The sequence below is a fragment of the Nanorana parkeri genome, unplaced genomic scaffold, assembly GCF_000935625.1.
Source record: "Nanorana parkeri isolate BGI_ZX_2015 unplaced genomic scaffold, ASM93562v1 scaffold838, whole genome shotgun sequence".
Lineage (NCBI taxonomy): Eukaryota > Metazoa > Chordata > Amphibia > Anura > Dicroglossidae > Nanorana > Nanorana parkeri.
The window spans coordinates 508521-525053 of NW_017307106.1; the positions used below are offsets into that span (position 1 = coordinate 508521).

At 39.0% G+C, this 16533-nt stretch overlaps 1 protein-coding gene across 1 annotated transcript in view; it reads left to right on the forward strand.

The window, feature by feature from the left end:
• SCEL (sciellin) overlaps positions 1-15854 on the forward strand; it is a 30503-nt gene extending 14649 nt beyond the window's left edge. Inside the window, exons 7-13 of the mRNA XM_018565380.1 lie at positions 1090-1152; positions 4319-4369; positions 7539-7844; positions 8352-8429; positions 9956-10064; positions 14144-14246; positions 15442-15854. Coding sequence (XP_018420882.1) covers positions 1090-1152; positions 4319-4369; positions 7539-7844; positions 8352-8429; positions 9956-10064; positions 14144-14246; positions 15442-15458 — 727 coding nt within the window. The 3' untranslated portion in view covers positions 15459-15854. The remainder of the gene's footprint in view (positions 1-1089; positions 1153-4318; positions 4370-7538; positions 7845-8351; positions 8430-9955; positions 10065-14143; positions 14247-15441) is intronic.
• Positions 15855-16533: the final 679 nt, after the last annotated feature.

A 16533-nucleotide genomic window follows, 5' to 3' on the forward strand; every position in this document is an offset into this window, starting at 1 on the left:
GAGTGTGGGTCTCTCTACTGGTTTTGCATTTACCATCATGTATAAAAATGCAAAGCAAGCATGGACAACCAAATAATGGCTTGAGCAGGTGGATAAAGCTGAGGACACAGATCTCACTGGTGGAGTTCATAAGAAATATAAAAACCATTGTGTGTAATTCAGTTAGACACCATTTACACAGTGGATGACCACTTTTGGTGGAGTGGTCCTTCCTGAAGGTTCACCAGGCTGTTGTTTCCAATTTAGTCTTAACCCAATTGACTGCCTGAAAGAATTGTTTACTAATATGCTGTTTCTTAGTGTTTATACTATCTTATTATTTGTGTGCCATCCTATGGTTCATGCGTTAGGGTCAGCATACGACCGTACAATATGTATACAATCAACTCTAGATTTACCAAAAATCTATACCATGAGAACCTACCTAAATTATCCAATTTATCTGTATTCAATCAGGCAGGCCCTAGCACTACATACAGTTGTTGACAGATCGAAAGGAAAACTCACCATTGCCATTAAACCTAAATTAATCCCTAGACTTAACCCTAACCTCATGTAACTGTTAATCTGACCATAATCACTAAATGGAACCCTAATCTGACGATCATAACGATACGCTGGACAGCCATATGCTGCTCTATTTTGTTGTTCTACCCGCGGGCTAAAAGAAAAAAATAAAACAAATTCCTCCATCAATGCTACAAGCTCGTTGACTGAGGAATCCTCGCTGTTTCCTTTGTATTCTGACAGTGGCTGCTGGCCACTGTTAGAATACCCAAACAGAGCCAGCACCTCATTGGCCAGCCTGGATCATTGGTTTTTCAACTGGCCGAAAGGGTGCCGGCACCCACTCTGTGAATTACGGCTGGTTCCTCAAGAACCAGCTGAGATTCGCACAGTGTATGGTCACCTTTACAGTAAAAATACCATTATATTCAGGGCTGAGTTTCCATCACTGGATACTGTAGGCAAACAAAGATAGGTGTACAGGTGTCCTTTAAATTGCCCTAATAATTTGTTTGTTTTATTTTGTTTAAACAATCTTGTGTTGAGCGTTATATTAAACAATAATGCATGCATATTTTTCAGGACTCAAAATCTTGACAATCTAATTGACATTAAAAATACTAACACTACTAGTACAAATAAGGGGTAAGTAAAATTTACTAATTATTAGGTTTATTTGACAAGCACGGTAGATTGGTAGTTTAAAGGATATGTTTCCAATAACACCAAGGCGGTCCACTGTGCTGCATTTAATATAGGGGTGTTAATCCACATTATGTCACATGCTATATGGGCTGCCAAGGCACCAAAAACCAGATCTGTGGCAAATGTGTTCAGTGCACTCAATGCAACACCAGCCACATTGCAGTAATGCGTGTTAAGTGTGTTGGTATGCTGTGCTGACATTCATTGTAAACTGCATCTCAGCGTATCTGCAATGAACTGAAAAACTTTGCCTGTGTGTGTCCTGTCCTGTGCATTGTGTTACAAAACATTGCAGAGAGCACCTATTTAATCATGTGCTGAGGTCTGTTGCAGCCCATTCATTTTGAATGTGCTGCCTAACACCGTCAACACATGAAAATGCACGTGTTACAGTGTGAATGTGTCCTTACAATGGGATCTCTGCACTGCAGTTCACTGCAACCACTGCAAAAGCATGCTTGGAAATCTCACTATTTCAGCTGCGTTCTCCCCAATGTATAAAACCCTGTATGATAGAATCAGGAGGTGGTACAAAATCTTACTGGTGGAGTATATAAGAAAGATATAAAAAAACAAACTTGGAGGTGATTCAGTCTGTCACCAAACTGTGCTTTAAGCTTTAACTCTAATGCGATGACTTTATGAAGTTCATCAGGCTGCCAAAACATTATTCCCTTCAAACACCCACTCTTGTAAAGGTGGAATTTCCAGTTTTGCTCCTAGTCTGCCCTCAACCTGATTGGCCGTTTAACACAAAGACGTGTTAATTGACTGTAACAACTGTTATTCATTTATCCATAAGTAAAGTGAGAATGTGTTGTTAATATGCTGTTGTATACTTTTTATTATAAAACTGTTGTGTGTTGTTCTGTGGTTGATGTGTTGATTTTTGGCTTATAAAAATTGCATTTTATTTGCAATGGGCGTTTTATGACATGAATGGCTTTTGTTATACACTTATCAAACCTGAAAAAGTAACAGACACACAATGACCTAAAGTATATCTAAAGCCAAAAAGGGTATATTTTTTAGATTTGGATAGAGCAGGGAAGGATCAGCAGAACCCCTGTTAGTTTTAATTGCCGTTCCTGTTAGAGAAATTCTCTCTATTTGTCCTAAGTGAATAGTGACCGCTTTCATTAAAACTGAAAATGAGGGAAAATCTAAAATTGTGAGTGTCACCAAAACAGTATCAGAGGGGAAATCTTTCAGTGACACTTGTTCAAGTGACAATTGTCTAAAGGGGCATTACCCTTACTTTGGTGAGAACCTCTCGCTTCTTCTTTTATCTAATGGGCAGGAGGTGAAACCTCTTGAATGGGAGACAGATTAAAAAAATTAAACCATTCCCTACTCCTTCCAATATAAAAAAAATGGGCTTTTGGCTTTAAACTGAGCATTTGCCTTTAAACCTTAATAAACCCATAAACTAGCCTTAGCCTAACTCATGAACTTAACAGTAGACCTAACCTTCATCAGAGCAATAAATACCATGAGGTATTAATAGTGAAAACACTATTACATTCAGGTCTGGATTTCTGTTGCTGAAGCGAGTAGGCACACAAACTTAGCACCCGAAGAACACCCTTTTGCTAGGATCAACTATTATACAATTAACATTTTCTAGTATTAACTGTCCTAACCTGGTTAGATTATTGTGACAATATGTAAAAAAACAAAAACGTGAGCTGACCTCATTCTAATGAAGATGGCAAAAAATGAATGATAAATCCAGCCCTAATTTAATTGAAAGTTCATGTAATGAGAGCTTTGGTGCCTCCTTAATGTGGCCGGAAAGGTCACCACTGAAGATATCTGAAAATCCGTAGTACACAATTCCTACGGTCAAAGGTATTCAGAGACAGACACACAGCACATGTGCTAATAAAAATGTAGCACCCCTTAGTCTCCCAGAACCCACCTGATCAAGCAGTGTAATTGTATTTATAAAAAGGGGAGCAGCAGGAAATGTAGGTGCTTAATATGGCACTGCCAATCTACCAGAATCAGAAGGAAGGCACTATGGGTTCCTAAATTAAAGTCCCTTAGCCATAGGCATTACAATAGAAACCTGGCTTCTATGACAGTAGTGTTGTTGCTTATGAGACTTTTTCAGGCCACATGAGTGACTGCTAGACCAGTCCCCGCGACCTCATCTCCTCCCGGCTCCAGCGTTCTATGGACTTGTGATGTCATCATGTCCATTCACTTGCGTTGGAAGGACACCAAGGGGCATTGAACAGCCAGAGCAGAGGGGGAGAGAGGTGAGCCGTCACTGACGTGGGACCAAGGATTGGGTGAGTATATCTTTTTTTTTTTTTAGACCCTAGACCAAAACAAGCATTTCTTAACCCCCTGTAGTGTGGGGGTAGCCCCATTACAAAGGTTAATTGTTTAACTGCCCAGAGTTCTTCTATCAACATCATTCTCAAAATGTATTAAAATCCATAACATTGCCCAAAATGAATATAATTTGCCTTTAAGGAATGGTCAAGTGTTGTGTACAGTTATGGTAGGTGAAATTACAATGTCTACTTACCCCAATGCTGACTATGATCAGATTGTGGTGGGGTAATTTCGTCCAACAAAGGTAGTGTGTATATAGTCGCAGATGAAGGAACATGCTTATTTGTGCTAAAGGCTTAATCCACCAAATTCATATTTTAGTTTTAGGTGGAGCTTGGTGAACTAAATCAACCTCTGACGTATTATACATCGTGGATATTTCAATGGCAAGAATTCTCTGCTATAGTACCATACTCTGTTCCTATACACCAGGGAGTCTTGGGTGTTCCTGGCTACCTTACAATGTTCCAGCTCACCCTGTTGCATGTTCCATGCTAAAAAATAAATCAAATGGAAGAGTGGGAGCCCCTCATAATGGAAACAGCAAGTGTGCAGTCTCTGGAACTTAAATTCAGAAACTTAAACTGTGTATAAAATTGTCAGGTGGTTTAACTCTTCAGTATCTACGAAAAAAGAACAAATCCATTTTGGGTGGAATTAACCTTTAACATAATTTGTGCTATTGAGGACATGTTGTAGAAAGTGCTCATGTTTTGTGATACAGTATGTCTCTAAATGTTCTTTAAATGGTACATTGCAGAAGTCAAGATTTGGATGACCTCATTGCCATAACAGGAGAAGGAAACAAAGGGTGAGAATATGAATTATACATAAGATATTATTTCTGCATAGCAAGTTTAATGAATAATTTCTTAAGTTTATCTAAAGTTAAAACCTAAAGGGTTGTTCACTAAAGGGTGAAGAGTTTGGAGAAGGCAGGAGAAGTGAACAATCTAGGACAACATAGCTGATTTAGAAAAATTCTCCAATTCAGCTCACTTTCCAGTTTAGCTATGTTGTCCTAGATTGTTTCCTTCTCCTGCCTTCTCCAAACTCTTCACCCTTTTGTGAATAACCCTTTTAATTTTTTTAAAGTTTTGGATAGAATAGGGGTAAGTTAAGGTGCCCATACACTGTGCGGTTTTCATTTGGAAATCGTACAGGAGCAGTCTTGCGAACGAAAAAACAGTTGATGGTACATCACTGATTTTCTTTTTTTATATCGCGATCAAATTTTTCGTTTGGTCAGGTTGGAAAAAAATTTTCTGACCGAACATTAAAAGAAAAGTAGAAACAACTGTACTAAATGCATTTCCTAATGGATTATTTGAAGTTTCCTGTGGCATAAAAGTGACAACAAAGGCTTTTGGGGAACATGGAAAGAATAGGCATCTGAAAACAAGTGAAGGATAAGCAATTGTCACTAATTTCAGCTGTGTTAGAGCAATTGATTCTAAATTTAGAATGTGAGTGTGTTGTTCTTGTATAGTAGACAAAAGGTATCATTCAGACACAGCAAATCTGCTTTGTCATAATCTGCTAGAGAAAGGCCATGTAAGAGAATTATATTCATCAGAAAAAGCCTGCAACACACAAAATAATGCATTCAAATTGTTAAATGACCGTGTGTTCAGAAGCATAGATAATGTTTATGCTTATTTAAAAAATCTTAATAGATACATATTTATGAAAGTATTATGGTTATGTTTTATCATTAACATTTAACATTTTTATTTATTTTCAGTCTATAAAGGGCATTTATAAAAGTCCAAATCTTTATTCTTGAATTGTTATAATTGTGCAGCCTTATATCTCAGAGATTACGTTTACTATTTACTTGTATTCTCTCCCTGTCAGAGCAAAAGTATCATGCTGAGTGTCAGACTGCAAGGCTGCTCTATCTCTTGCTTGAGCTAATCGCTGATAAAAGACAAACATAAACTTTTCATATAAAAACGGAGTTGCGAAAAAGGTTTAATTAACACAACTTCCTCCACGAGCACACGGAATATCTCAGTTATCAGGCCTGAGCTCAGACAGGAAAAAGGTTAACATGACAGCCCTACGGCCTGATACTAGACTGCACATGTTTACTTTGACAGACCGAAATTACAATTACAGGACATGCACCTATCCCTGAGAGGTAACGCAGCACTCTTTAAGTTTAAGATTGGAGATCCAGATACAAATGCTTATTTCTTTATCGCTCTCTTAAATTAATTGTTGTCTTAAGGTGCCCATACACTGTTCAAATTGTGGCGTGTTTTTTTGATGGAGCCGGCTGGAAAATTTTCGAACGATCAGAGAGGGCAGCCAATGAGCTGCCCTCTCTGATCGGGTATTCTGACAGGTGTCGGCGGCTCCTGTCAGAATACAATGTAAACCAGGGGATTCCTTGATTAACACGCTGTTTGTGTTGATGGAGGAATCTGGTCTACTTTTTTCGTTCAGCCTGCGGGTTGAACAAAAAAAATAGACAAGTGTATGGCCAGTCTTAGACATTGCAGTGATACTGATGGATCCATCTCTTCCCCATCCACCTTGCAAAAGTGGGCCACTCTTCCCTGTGTCATTGTATTATAAAGCAGAATGAAGGCCTCCCACACAGAGTGCCATTATATATTGCTAGATGAGCCAGGACACCATATTTCTCCAGAAGGTGACACTGGATATACATTCTAAAGTCATGACTCCTTGTCCTGGAGAAATTCGGTCTGTATAGAAAGGATCTAAGGCTGGGCTTCAGTTTCTATATGACCCCAATTTAATGTAAAAATGTCTTTCCTGTGAACCTGTAAATTATTGTAGAATGTGTTCTGGAGCAGGGCTTTGCTCATATGGCTGTTTATCAGCCAACCACTGAAAACTTCTACTTACAAGATAATCCTAGTAAGGGACTAGGACACGCCTGGTACAATAAAGGTTGGTGTAACTCATTATGACTGGTTAATAATCAGTGTTCTGGAGCAGGGCTATCTGACCTATTTCTGCAGTGTGTTTTACAGCGTTTTAGAGGCAAATAGCTTGGTTTAACCAGCCATTATGCTGGTTGAGCTTATTAGAGAGAGACTGGTAATTGTATGATATACTGCCCCATTAGAGAAAGATTGCCATGTGAGAGACTTCACTTTTACAGCCCTGTTGACTATGGTAATGAAAAACCGAAGGCTTGAGGGGGCAAGCTGCAGTAGAATTAATGAAATAGATACAAAAAATGTTCCATAAAATACAAGCTGGAATTGTTTACGATGCAGTGTAAAGGTAAGGGCAACATGTTTTGGAGATCAATGTCCCCTTCATCTGGGCTGAATTCTCACAGGTAAACACAGGTAATTATTTAGTGTAATCATTCCAAAACTGCATGTGCCTTCATATGGTTCCTTTTCAAAGTTTCTTGCCTCTATTGGTGAAGAGAACTGAGGGCAGAACTCAGCAGTTTTCATTGCTTAACAAACTATAAAGGTGTAGCAGGTGATGTTATGGCTACCTATCATGTTAGTTGGCATTACATGCAGAGCCGGGCACTAAGGCTTCCTTCTGGTTTACTTTTCTGTCCTCCTGTGGTTCTGGAGGTCAAATGACAGAGCCAGAAGATGGCTTGGGAGGCTGAGGTCAAGAGCATCTGTGCAAGTGTAAGATGACTTTACCTTTCTAAAGTAATGGTAATGTCAATGACTATACTAACTTGATGCTGGAATGTTACAATATGGCCAAAGGTGCTGAGACAAAAAGATTAGCTGAAACAATTATTTTACAGCACAGGTGTCTTAAGTCAAAAGAAAAAGAGTATGTGACATATTTATCAATTTCATTTGGGAATCTTTGACAAGACTGTAGCTCTTGGGTCTAATTTTTGTTTGACTTGTTTGCAGTGTTTAAGCGGTTTTTAGTAACTGTCCCTAGTTACTGTGCTATCTAAGATTTAAGACTCTTTGGTGTACTATATAATGAATCTAAAATGCATAGTTTCATCATTTTAGGACAACCAAATATCCTGTTAATAGCAGCAATACTACAACCCGTAGTTCAACTTCAACTACCACATACAATATTACAAGCGAGAGCTCTGATGCACCAAACAGGCGTTCAACCACAACCAGAACTTACAATGTTGCCAATGACTCCCAGGATTCCCCAAGCAGACGTTCGACTACCTCAACTTCCTACAAGCTTTCAGATGACAGCAGTGACGCTCCATCTCGTCGTTCCACAACAACAACAACTTACAAAGACATTACTGATGGACCAAGTACTCGACCCAATGTTACCTACACACAGGATTCATGGTAATCTTACAAAGTACAGCATAAATGTCTTGTATATTCATTGATCTCTATGAGATCTACAGCAGAATGTTGAAAACCCTCTAGATTTTTCTGTGGCTATATTGCCTGATCATTTGGTATAGTTTTGTTGGCTGCATATCCTAGAACCTGAAAAATCTGAATATTTTAAGGCAATCTTAAAGGAGAACTATGAGGTGAGTGCTTTTCACTCACCTCATACCGTGTTTCCCCGAAAATAAGACAGTGTCTTATTTTTTTTTTGCACGAAATAAGACACTAGGTAACAAAAAACGTATGTGTTCCTCCATTTGAACAATATGTTTTATCGCACTGCCAGAATATAAATGGGGCTGATTTATAAATCTGCCTCCCAGCCAAGTGCTGGGTGAATGCAGTTCATTCCTGCCACTAGATGGAGCAGAGGAGCAGAGACATTTCCTATCTTATTAATATAAGGTATGTTTATGCAAACCTTGAAAATTAAAATGTGTTTCTTTACTTTAACAGGAAATCATCACCTAATATATATGATAGCCAATCTATCATATCAAATTCCATTAAAACTGTCTATTCCACTTCTGATCGGTAGGTACAGTATTTTATTTGTAAGAGAATATATATATATATTTATATATATATATATTCTCTCACCAAAAAAATAATATATATATATATATACATTCTCTCTCTCTCTCTCTATCTCTGTCTCTGTCTGTCTCTCTCTCTCTCTGTCTCTCTCTCTCTCTCTCTGTCTCTCTCTCTCTCTCTCTCTCTCTCTCTGTCTCTCTTTGAACAGTGTTACTTTAAAAAAAGTAGTTTTAGGCTACATTCACATCTTTGTGATGCAACAGCAGGTGTGCTGCCGCACGTAATCCTACATCGCATGTTGTTGGTGTTAGGTGCACCTAGGCTCCCTAAAGTATCTAAGCATTGCATGAGCATTGAATCGCATGGTTTGGTAACCTATTACTGTGCCATATGGTGTGATGCATTTAAAAAAAGGTACATGTACTTCTTTGAGTGCGATTTTCCTCTAATGAATGGGCTGCCCTACTGCAGTGCATCTGCGATGTCGCATTACAAAAGTGGGAATGGAGGCTTACTATAAATAAAAGGTATAGATTTGATTTAATTCGTCCCATTTAAAATGTCACGAAAATTATGTTTCTGGTACAAGGCATGGCCAAGTTATTTGCAAATGCAATTATTATTATTATTTTTAAGAGATAGCAAACAAAACAAAATTAAGCTAAAAAAAAATTAACATTAAAAAAAAAAATCAGCAAAAAAATAATAGCTAAGGGGAGAAGGAGAGGAATTGGGTTAATTGGGGCTAATTAGGGTTAACTAAGGGGTTAAATAGGATCTCTTTTTTCTTGCAAGGTTGCTTTAACTTATGTCACATGCAGATTAAAGGTCACACCTTTGATCTCCATATGACTGAACTAGTAAATACAGTGTAAAAATACATTGCTATAATGTATTACTCAATGACACTTGCAGACTATCTACACATGTCATTTTACGTAGGAGCTGCTGCATTTTGACAGCTGCACCTGCTATATAATACATAGCGATTCCAGGCTTTTAATTTGCTGGTAATAGCGGCGGGGGTATTGGCGGCAGGGGGAGAGGAGCTTAAGGTAGGAAATATGTCCTAGAATCTTTGTTAAAGGTTTTTAGGACATTTCACTATTAAGATGATTATTAAGGTTCTAAAGTGATTACTAGTCAATGCTAACACTCACCGTAAGAATAAACAATGAGTGCAGACAGTAATTCCATAATACTGGTCTATACTTGAAAATGCGTTACACAAGTAAAGCAAGCTAGCAAATAGCTTTCGTCCTCTGTTGTGTGATAACAGAAAGTATCTTTCTAGCTGTTATGAGTAAATCTGCTGAACAAGTATATGCCTCAGTTAAATAGTTTTGTCTCAAAGAGATGCTAGTATATTTTGAGTTGAAAGGAAATGGTAATAACAACACATTGCATTTGTTAGTGCAGTTTTTGTAATGTTGCATTTAGTTATTATCGGACATGATAAAAATAGTACATTAGATTATATGTCTAACACTGTGGGAACTAATTACCATTTTTATATTAAATAGATCTGTTATTGAAAAGGACATGTGCACTTACTGTCGGAAGCCACTTGGAATTGATGCCAAAATGATCCTTAAAGATTTAAACATATCCTGCCATGCAACATGCTTTAAGGTAAAGATAATCAGTCATGATTGTACTTATACAGGAATGTGAATATTCAGTCATTAAATATTATAATTATGTAGCACCCACTGGGCTGTGGCTCCTTTAACCAGCCTGGCAGATTATTGCTCCCTAGATGCTGCATCCACTCTCTGCTTGATGGACAGTTGAAGGGAAAGGAGAGCCAGGAGAGCATCTTAATTGGCTGCTGCAGTCTGGACAATCCTGCCCTTAACAACCAGTGTCAAGGGTACTTGCATTAGCTGTAAAGCAGCTTGGGTAAACACAGCACACTCAGAGTTGTAAAGACTTTTGGGAACTAAAGTCTAGGCACAAGAGAAGTGCTTGCAGCGAAAGGAGCATAGAACTACTTCTCACAGAGTGCCTGAATGGAGGGGAGGACTGTGCTGGGTGCCCTGGAGTTCAGACACACATCCCAGATAGCAAGGATAACTTGCTACAAACTTGTGGCAGGGTGAAATTGTAATTTTGTTAACTTGCTGCACATATTCCTGGCAAGTTGTAGACTTGCAGAACACTTGCAGCACAAGTTCTAGTTGACACTTTTTGAATTTGTAGCAAATTTGCTTGGCAAGTCTACAGCAAGAGTCCTGCAGGTCTTAGCAAGAGCTCTGCAAGCTCGCTGGTCTGGAGACTTGCAATGCAGACTTGATGTAATTGTGCAACAAAATTGTGAAGCTTGGCAAGTCTGCAATAGTTTAGCAAGTCATTTTCAAACTTGCAGCTCAATTGCTTGCTATCTGGGATGGAGCGAGAATGCAGACAGGACTGTGTCATCTGTTTGTCTGCTGTGCATCTGTTCACTGCAGTTAGACATCACTGCTGCTGCTGTATACTGCCACTCAGAGAGGCTGTGGCTGCTGCTGTGGAGATTGAGTGAATCAATGACTGCTGCCAGAGATCCTGAGATTTCTGAGACAGGGATCATCACCCTGCCTGTTTTAGAGGTTGTCTGAAATGTCATTGGGCACTGGCCCGAGACAGGGAACTTTCACTGGCCCACAAGAAATCCAATTACCAGGAAACCCTTCACTATTGGGAACTTTGTACCATGCCACCATTTCACAAAATTTTTGTTTAAGAGTACTCCAACTAAGGTCCCCAATGCTGGCAGAACTTTAGATACTGGCCAGTAGCCTTTTGACATTTACAACCAAGGGCCCTTTGCCTTATATTAGGGTAAATCTTGTGTACTTCCTGCCTCCATGACCACACAGGAAATAAGAACAATCTCCACAATGGTTACAGAAAAATCAATACAAATCTGAAGACAGTACGAACCCTTCCAAACCTTGTACAAAACAAAAGACTTTGGCTAGAGCTGTACTTTAAGTTAATTTAATGATGAACTAAGATATGGTTTTATTGTCAGGTCCAGTACCTCTCCATTACATACTTCAATGTGGTTTAAGCTGGTGTGTTTCTAAACACATACACTAAAATGTTTCTTCTGCAAATAATGGAGAATTCTGCAGATTCACAGTGAAGTTTAATCCCAATTGCCTCAGAGGACAAGTAATCAAACATGTGCTTCAGTTCTCCACTCATCCCAAGTTGGCATCCATGCATGGTAGTCTCTTTCTCTGTGTAGTAAACATGCCAGCAGATCAGAAATCACTGATCTAATCTGTTTGGTTGCTATAAGTAAGGCTGGCCATAAATGGCCCAATCCCACCCTGGTCCTGCTGCCTAATAGCAGTTCAGGAGGTTATCATCAGTGCTTTAGACATTGGAATCACTCTCATACTGTAGATTTCACAAATGTCTGTTCATTCCTTCTCACTGAGAACAGGTAAAGAAGCTATTTACTGTGTGTGTGTATGTGTGTGTGTGTGTGTGTGTGTGTTGCTTCACTTTAAAAGGTGTATCATGCAATTAGGCCCCTTTTACATGGGGACTTAGGCTGTGTTCTGGGATCCCTGCAGCAAGAATCCGTACGTTTTGCTGCAGGAATTCCAGGTATCCTCGTTCAGATGCGGCCGCTATACCCATGGAGTTCAGACACACATCCCAGATAGCAAGGATAACTTGCTACAAACTTGTGGCAGGGTGAAATTGTAATTTTGTTAACTTGCTGCACATATTCCTGGCAAGTTGTAGACTTGCAGAACACTTGCAGCACAAGTTCTAGTTGACACTTTTTGAATTTGTAGCAAATTTGCTTGGCAAGTCTACAGCAAGAGTCCTGCAGGTCTTAGCAAGAGCTCTGCAAGCTCGCTGGTCTGGAGACTTGCAATGCAGACTTGATGTAATTGTGCAACAAAATTGTGAAGCTTGGCAAGTCTGCAATAGTTTAGCAAGTCATTTTCAAACTTGCAGCTCAATTGCTTGCTATCTGGGATGGAGCGAGAATGCAGACAGGACTGTGTCATCTGTTTGTCTGCTGTGCATCTGTTCACTGCAGTTAGACATCACTGCTGCTGCTGTATACTGCCACTCAGAGAGGCTGTGGCTGCTGCTGTGGAGATTGAGTGAATCAATGACTGCTGCCAGAGATCCTGAGATTTCTGAGACAGGGATCATCACCCTGCCTGTTTTAGAGGTTGTCTGAAATGTCATTGGGCACTGGCCCGAGACAGGGAACTTTCACTGGCCCACAAGAAATCCAATTACCAGGAAACCCTTCACTATTGGGAACTTTGTACCATGCCACCATTTCACAAAATTTTTGTTTAAGAGTACTCCAACTAAGGTCCCCAATGCTGGCAGAACTTTAGATACTGGCCAGTAGCCTTTTGACATTTACAACCAAGGGCCCTTTGCCTTATATTAGGGTAAATCTTGTGTACTTCCTGCCTCCATGACCACACAGGAAATAAGAACAATCTCCACAATGGTTACAGAAAAATCAATACAAATCTGAAGACAGTACGAACCCTTCCAAACCTTGTACAAAACAAAAGACTTTGGCTAGAGCTGTACTTTAAGTTAATTTAATGATGAACTAAGATATGGTTTTATTGTCAGGTCCAGTACCTCTCCATTACATACTTCAATGTGGTTTAAGCTGGTGTGTTTCTAAACACATACACTAAAATGTTTCTTCTGCAAATAATGGAGAATTCTGCAGATTCACAGTGAAGTTTAATCCCAATTGCCTCAGAGGACAAGTAATCAAACATGTGCTTCAGTTCTCCACTCATCCCAAGTTGGCATCCATGCATGGTAGTCTCTTTCTCTGTGTAGTAAACATGCCAGCAGATCAGAAATCACTGATCTAATCTGTTTGGTTGCTATAAGTAAGGCTGGCCATAAATGGCCCAATCCCACCCTGGTCCTGCTGCCTAATAGCAGTTCAGGAGGTTATCATCAGTGCTTTAGACATTGGAATCACTCTCATACTGTAGATTTCACAAATGTCTGTTCATTCCTTCTCACTGAGAACAGGTAAAGAAGCTATTTACTGTGTGTGTGTATGTGTGTGTGTGTGTGTGTGTGTGTTGCTTCACTTTAAAAGGTGTATCATGCAATTAGGCCCCTTTTACATGGGGACTTAGGCTGTGTTCTGGGATCCCTGCAGCAAGAATCCGTACGTTTTGCTGCAGGAATTCCAGGTATCCTCGTTCAGATGCGGCCGCTATACCCATTCAAGTTAATGACAACGGCTGCATCTGGCAGCAGCAGTCCACATGTAATTGTACATGGTACAATTACACGTGGTTTGGCATAGATGATTGTCACTGGAGGCAGGATAGATGCATCCAGTGAGAGCCACCTATCCCAAACTGCATATAATCGTACCGTGTACAATAACATGTGGACTGCGGCTGACAGATGCAGCCCGCTGTTACCTTGTCATTCACTTTATCTGCATGGGGACACCTGGGATTCCTGCTGCAAGAAATCCCAGAATGCCTTGTGTTAACAGCCTTACTCTGGTGAGTCTCAGGACTACAGCTGACATACAGATATTACCCCATCCATAATTGCAGGGGAAACAAATCTATGCCCAGCCTAATTGTATAATAATCTCTGCCATTATTGCAGACAGAGCATGTTCCTGCATTACATGAATGTGGTATTTTAATCTTTACATCAGCTACATGATCATATCTCTTGTATTTCAGTGTGAAGCATGTTCTGGTTCCTTGAAAAATCTAAAGGCTGGTGACAGTATGTGGATCTATAAGCAAACTATTCACTGTGAGCCGTGCTATTTTTCTGCAAGAGGTAAGTTGTAAAATTCAAAAGCCAAATTCAGCAAACAATCCTCCTTACCTCTGTTGTGAAAAGTGGGATGAGATCAGTAGCTTAAACTGAAATGTGAACTTTGAAATTGACAAATGGTGTTCCTAGTTCCCATAATGCGCTAGGAATTGTATATACTGTATATTTAAAAAAGAAAATTGACCTCAAACTAGTTTCAGTTACAGAATCTGATATTACTTGGTCCAGGAACAAACTATTATAATCATCACACATATTTAGTTGCATACTTTGGTGTTTTTTCACACATTTTTCCAATCCCTGTGCTGTGTTAGACTGGCTACGGAAAGCAGGACTGCTACTAATAATGATGAGTAGTGAGACAAGTGCAATAAAATGTTCTCCTTCAATTGGAATGAATGACACCTTCCATGAACACCTCCCTACCTAGTCAGGAACCTCAAGTTAGCTTGTCATTTCATTTCTTTACAAACCTCTGAATGTGGATAGGCTTACTTTCCATCTATGTGCAACCAAAGCCTGTACATGTGGCGGTACATACTTTGAATATGTGTAATTCATTGTTCATCTTAAGCACACTCTGTACTATCAGTTCTGCCTGGCTGTATTTACAATGGAACGGTTGTCCAGATAAAAAAATTGTACAAGGAAGGAAGGTGGGAGTATTGAAGCAGGCCTCCTCTATGACTGTTGGCTTTGTGGAAGCCGTGACGGCTGTATTATCAATATTATCTTATACAAGACTGTGTCTTAGATGGTTAGCCTAATTAAAGTAAATGTAAATTATTTAATGTCACTTGCCATTTGCATATTGTATAGAGTGAACAATTTGCAGGTTATAGACTCAATTGGAATGAACAATGGCAGGACTAACAACAAGCAACTGGTCTACTTCAGGTAGACTTTCAGCAGGCTTTCAACTAAATAAATGATTGGTTGCCATAGGTTCAAGTACCGCTGTATTATGCATTAGAAAAATAAGACATTTTTGCCAGCTGTGAACCGTAGAACACATTGTAGGAATGAAAGCAGGCATTTTACAAATAAGATTAGCTCTGCCGATTTTGTAAACAAGCTTTCTTTTATTAGACAGATTAGATTATTTATCCAGCTGTCCGTACTGAAACTGATGTGCTCCGTAAGGCTAGTTTGCTCTCTTATTTGCATGTAGACTTAAAAGCTGTATTTTGTCTTTCAGAGAAATGGATCTGCTAAATGGAGGATCTAAAATCCAACAATAGAAGATGAAATATGAATTGCGTCAATATATAGTTTTTCTTGTTTAACTGAAAACGGCTGGGGTTATAATGTATAAAGGCTGTAGAAGATTTATTGACTTTCCTCCATAAGGTTTTACAACTTTCTATTTTTAATACAGAACTTATTGTAGAATAAAAGTAGTGTAATGTACAGAAAACAATAGTTCCCAATTAGTAATGAAGCCAAGAACATTCTGTTGTTGCATAATTTGAGGTGTGTAATAAAATAGCTGTATTCTGTTCCCTTACAAACAACATAAATAGGATTACTGTGGTTTAGCTTAAGATATTTACAAAAACAACTCTTTGATGGGTTTAAGGGAGTGTTGGTCTTTTCTATGACAGACAGAGCTCCCATCATATTTGAGATGTATAATCTGACAGTGTATGACCGGTCTTGCTTTTTTGAGCAAATATTTAAGGGGTGTATTTAGAAAATGTTCACAGAGCAAACAGCTCTATGAACATTAATGTTTTAGATTTGCAGTGCATTATGGCCACTAGATAGAGCCAGAGCATAGGAAATTCCTGTGCTCCTTGGCTCCATCTAGTGGCCATAGTGAGCTGTAAGTCTAAAACTTAGATGTTTGCAGAGCTGTTTGGTCTGTGAACATTTTATAAATACACCCCTTCAATACTTGATCAAAAAAAAAGCAAGACTGGTCATACACTGTCAGGTTATACATCTCACATATGGTAGGGGCTCTGTCTGCAATAGAAAAGACTAGACCAACACTCCCTTAAACCCATCACAGCATTTTCTCTAGACTTTTCCAAAAAAATGTTTCCTTTATTTGTGTAACTTAGTTGCTGAGATTTCTCAGTATGCAGGAAAATGGGACTTCTATGTGCCCATTATCTCATTTCTTTACCCACATCAAGTCACAGCAGTGAAGACATCGGTGGTTGAAAATGAGTGTGTGTGTGTGGCTCATACAACACACTGAAGCATATATTCACTTTCATATTTATAATCTACATTTAATCATAATTAATTTGTATATTAAAACAGCAACTCCAGACAAACATAA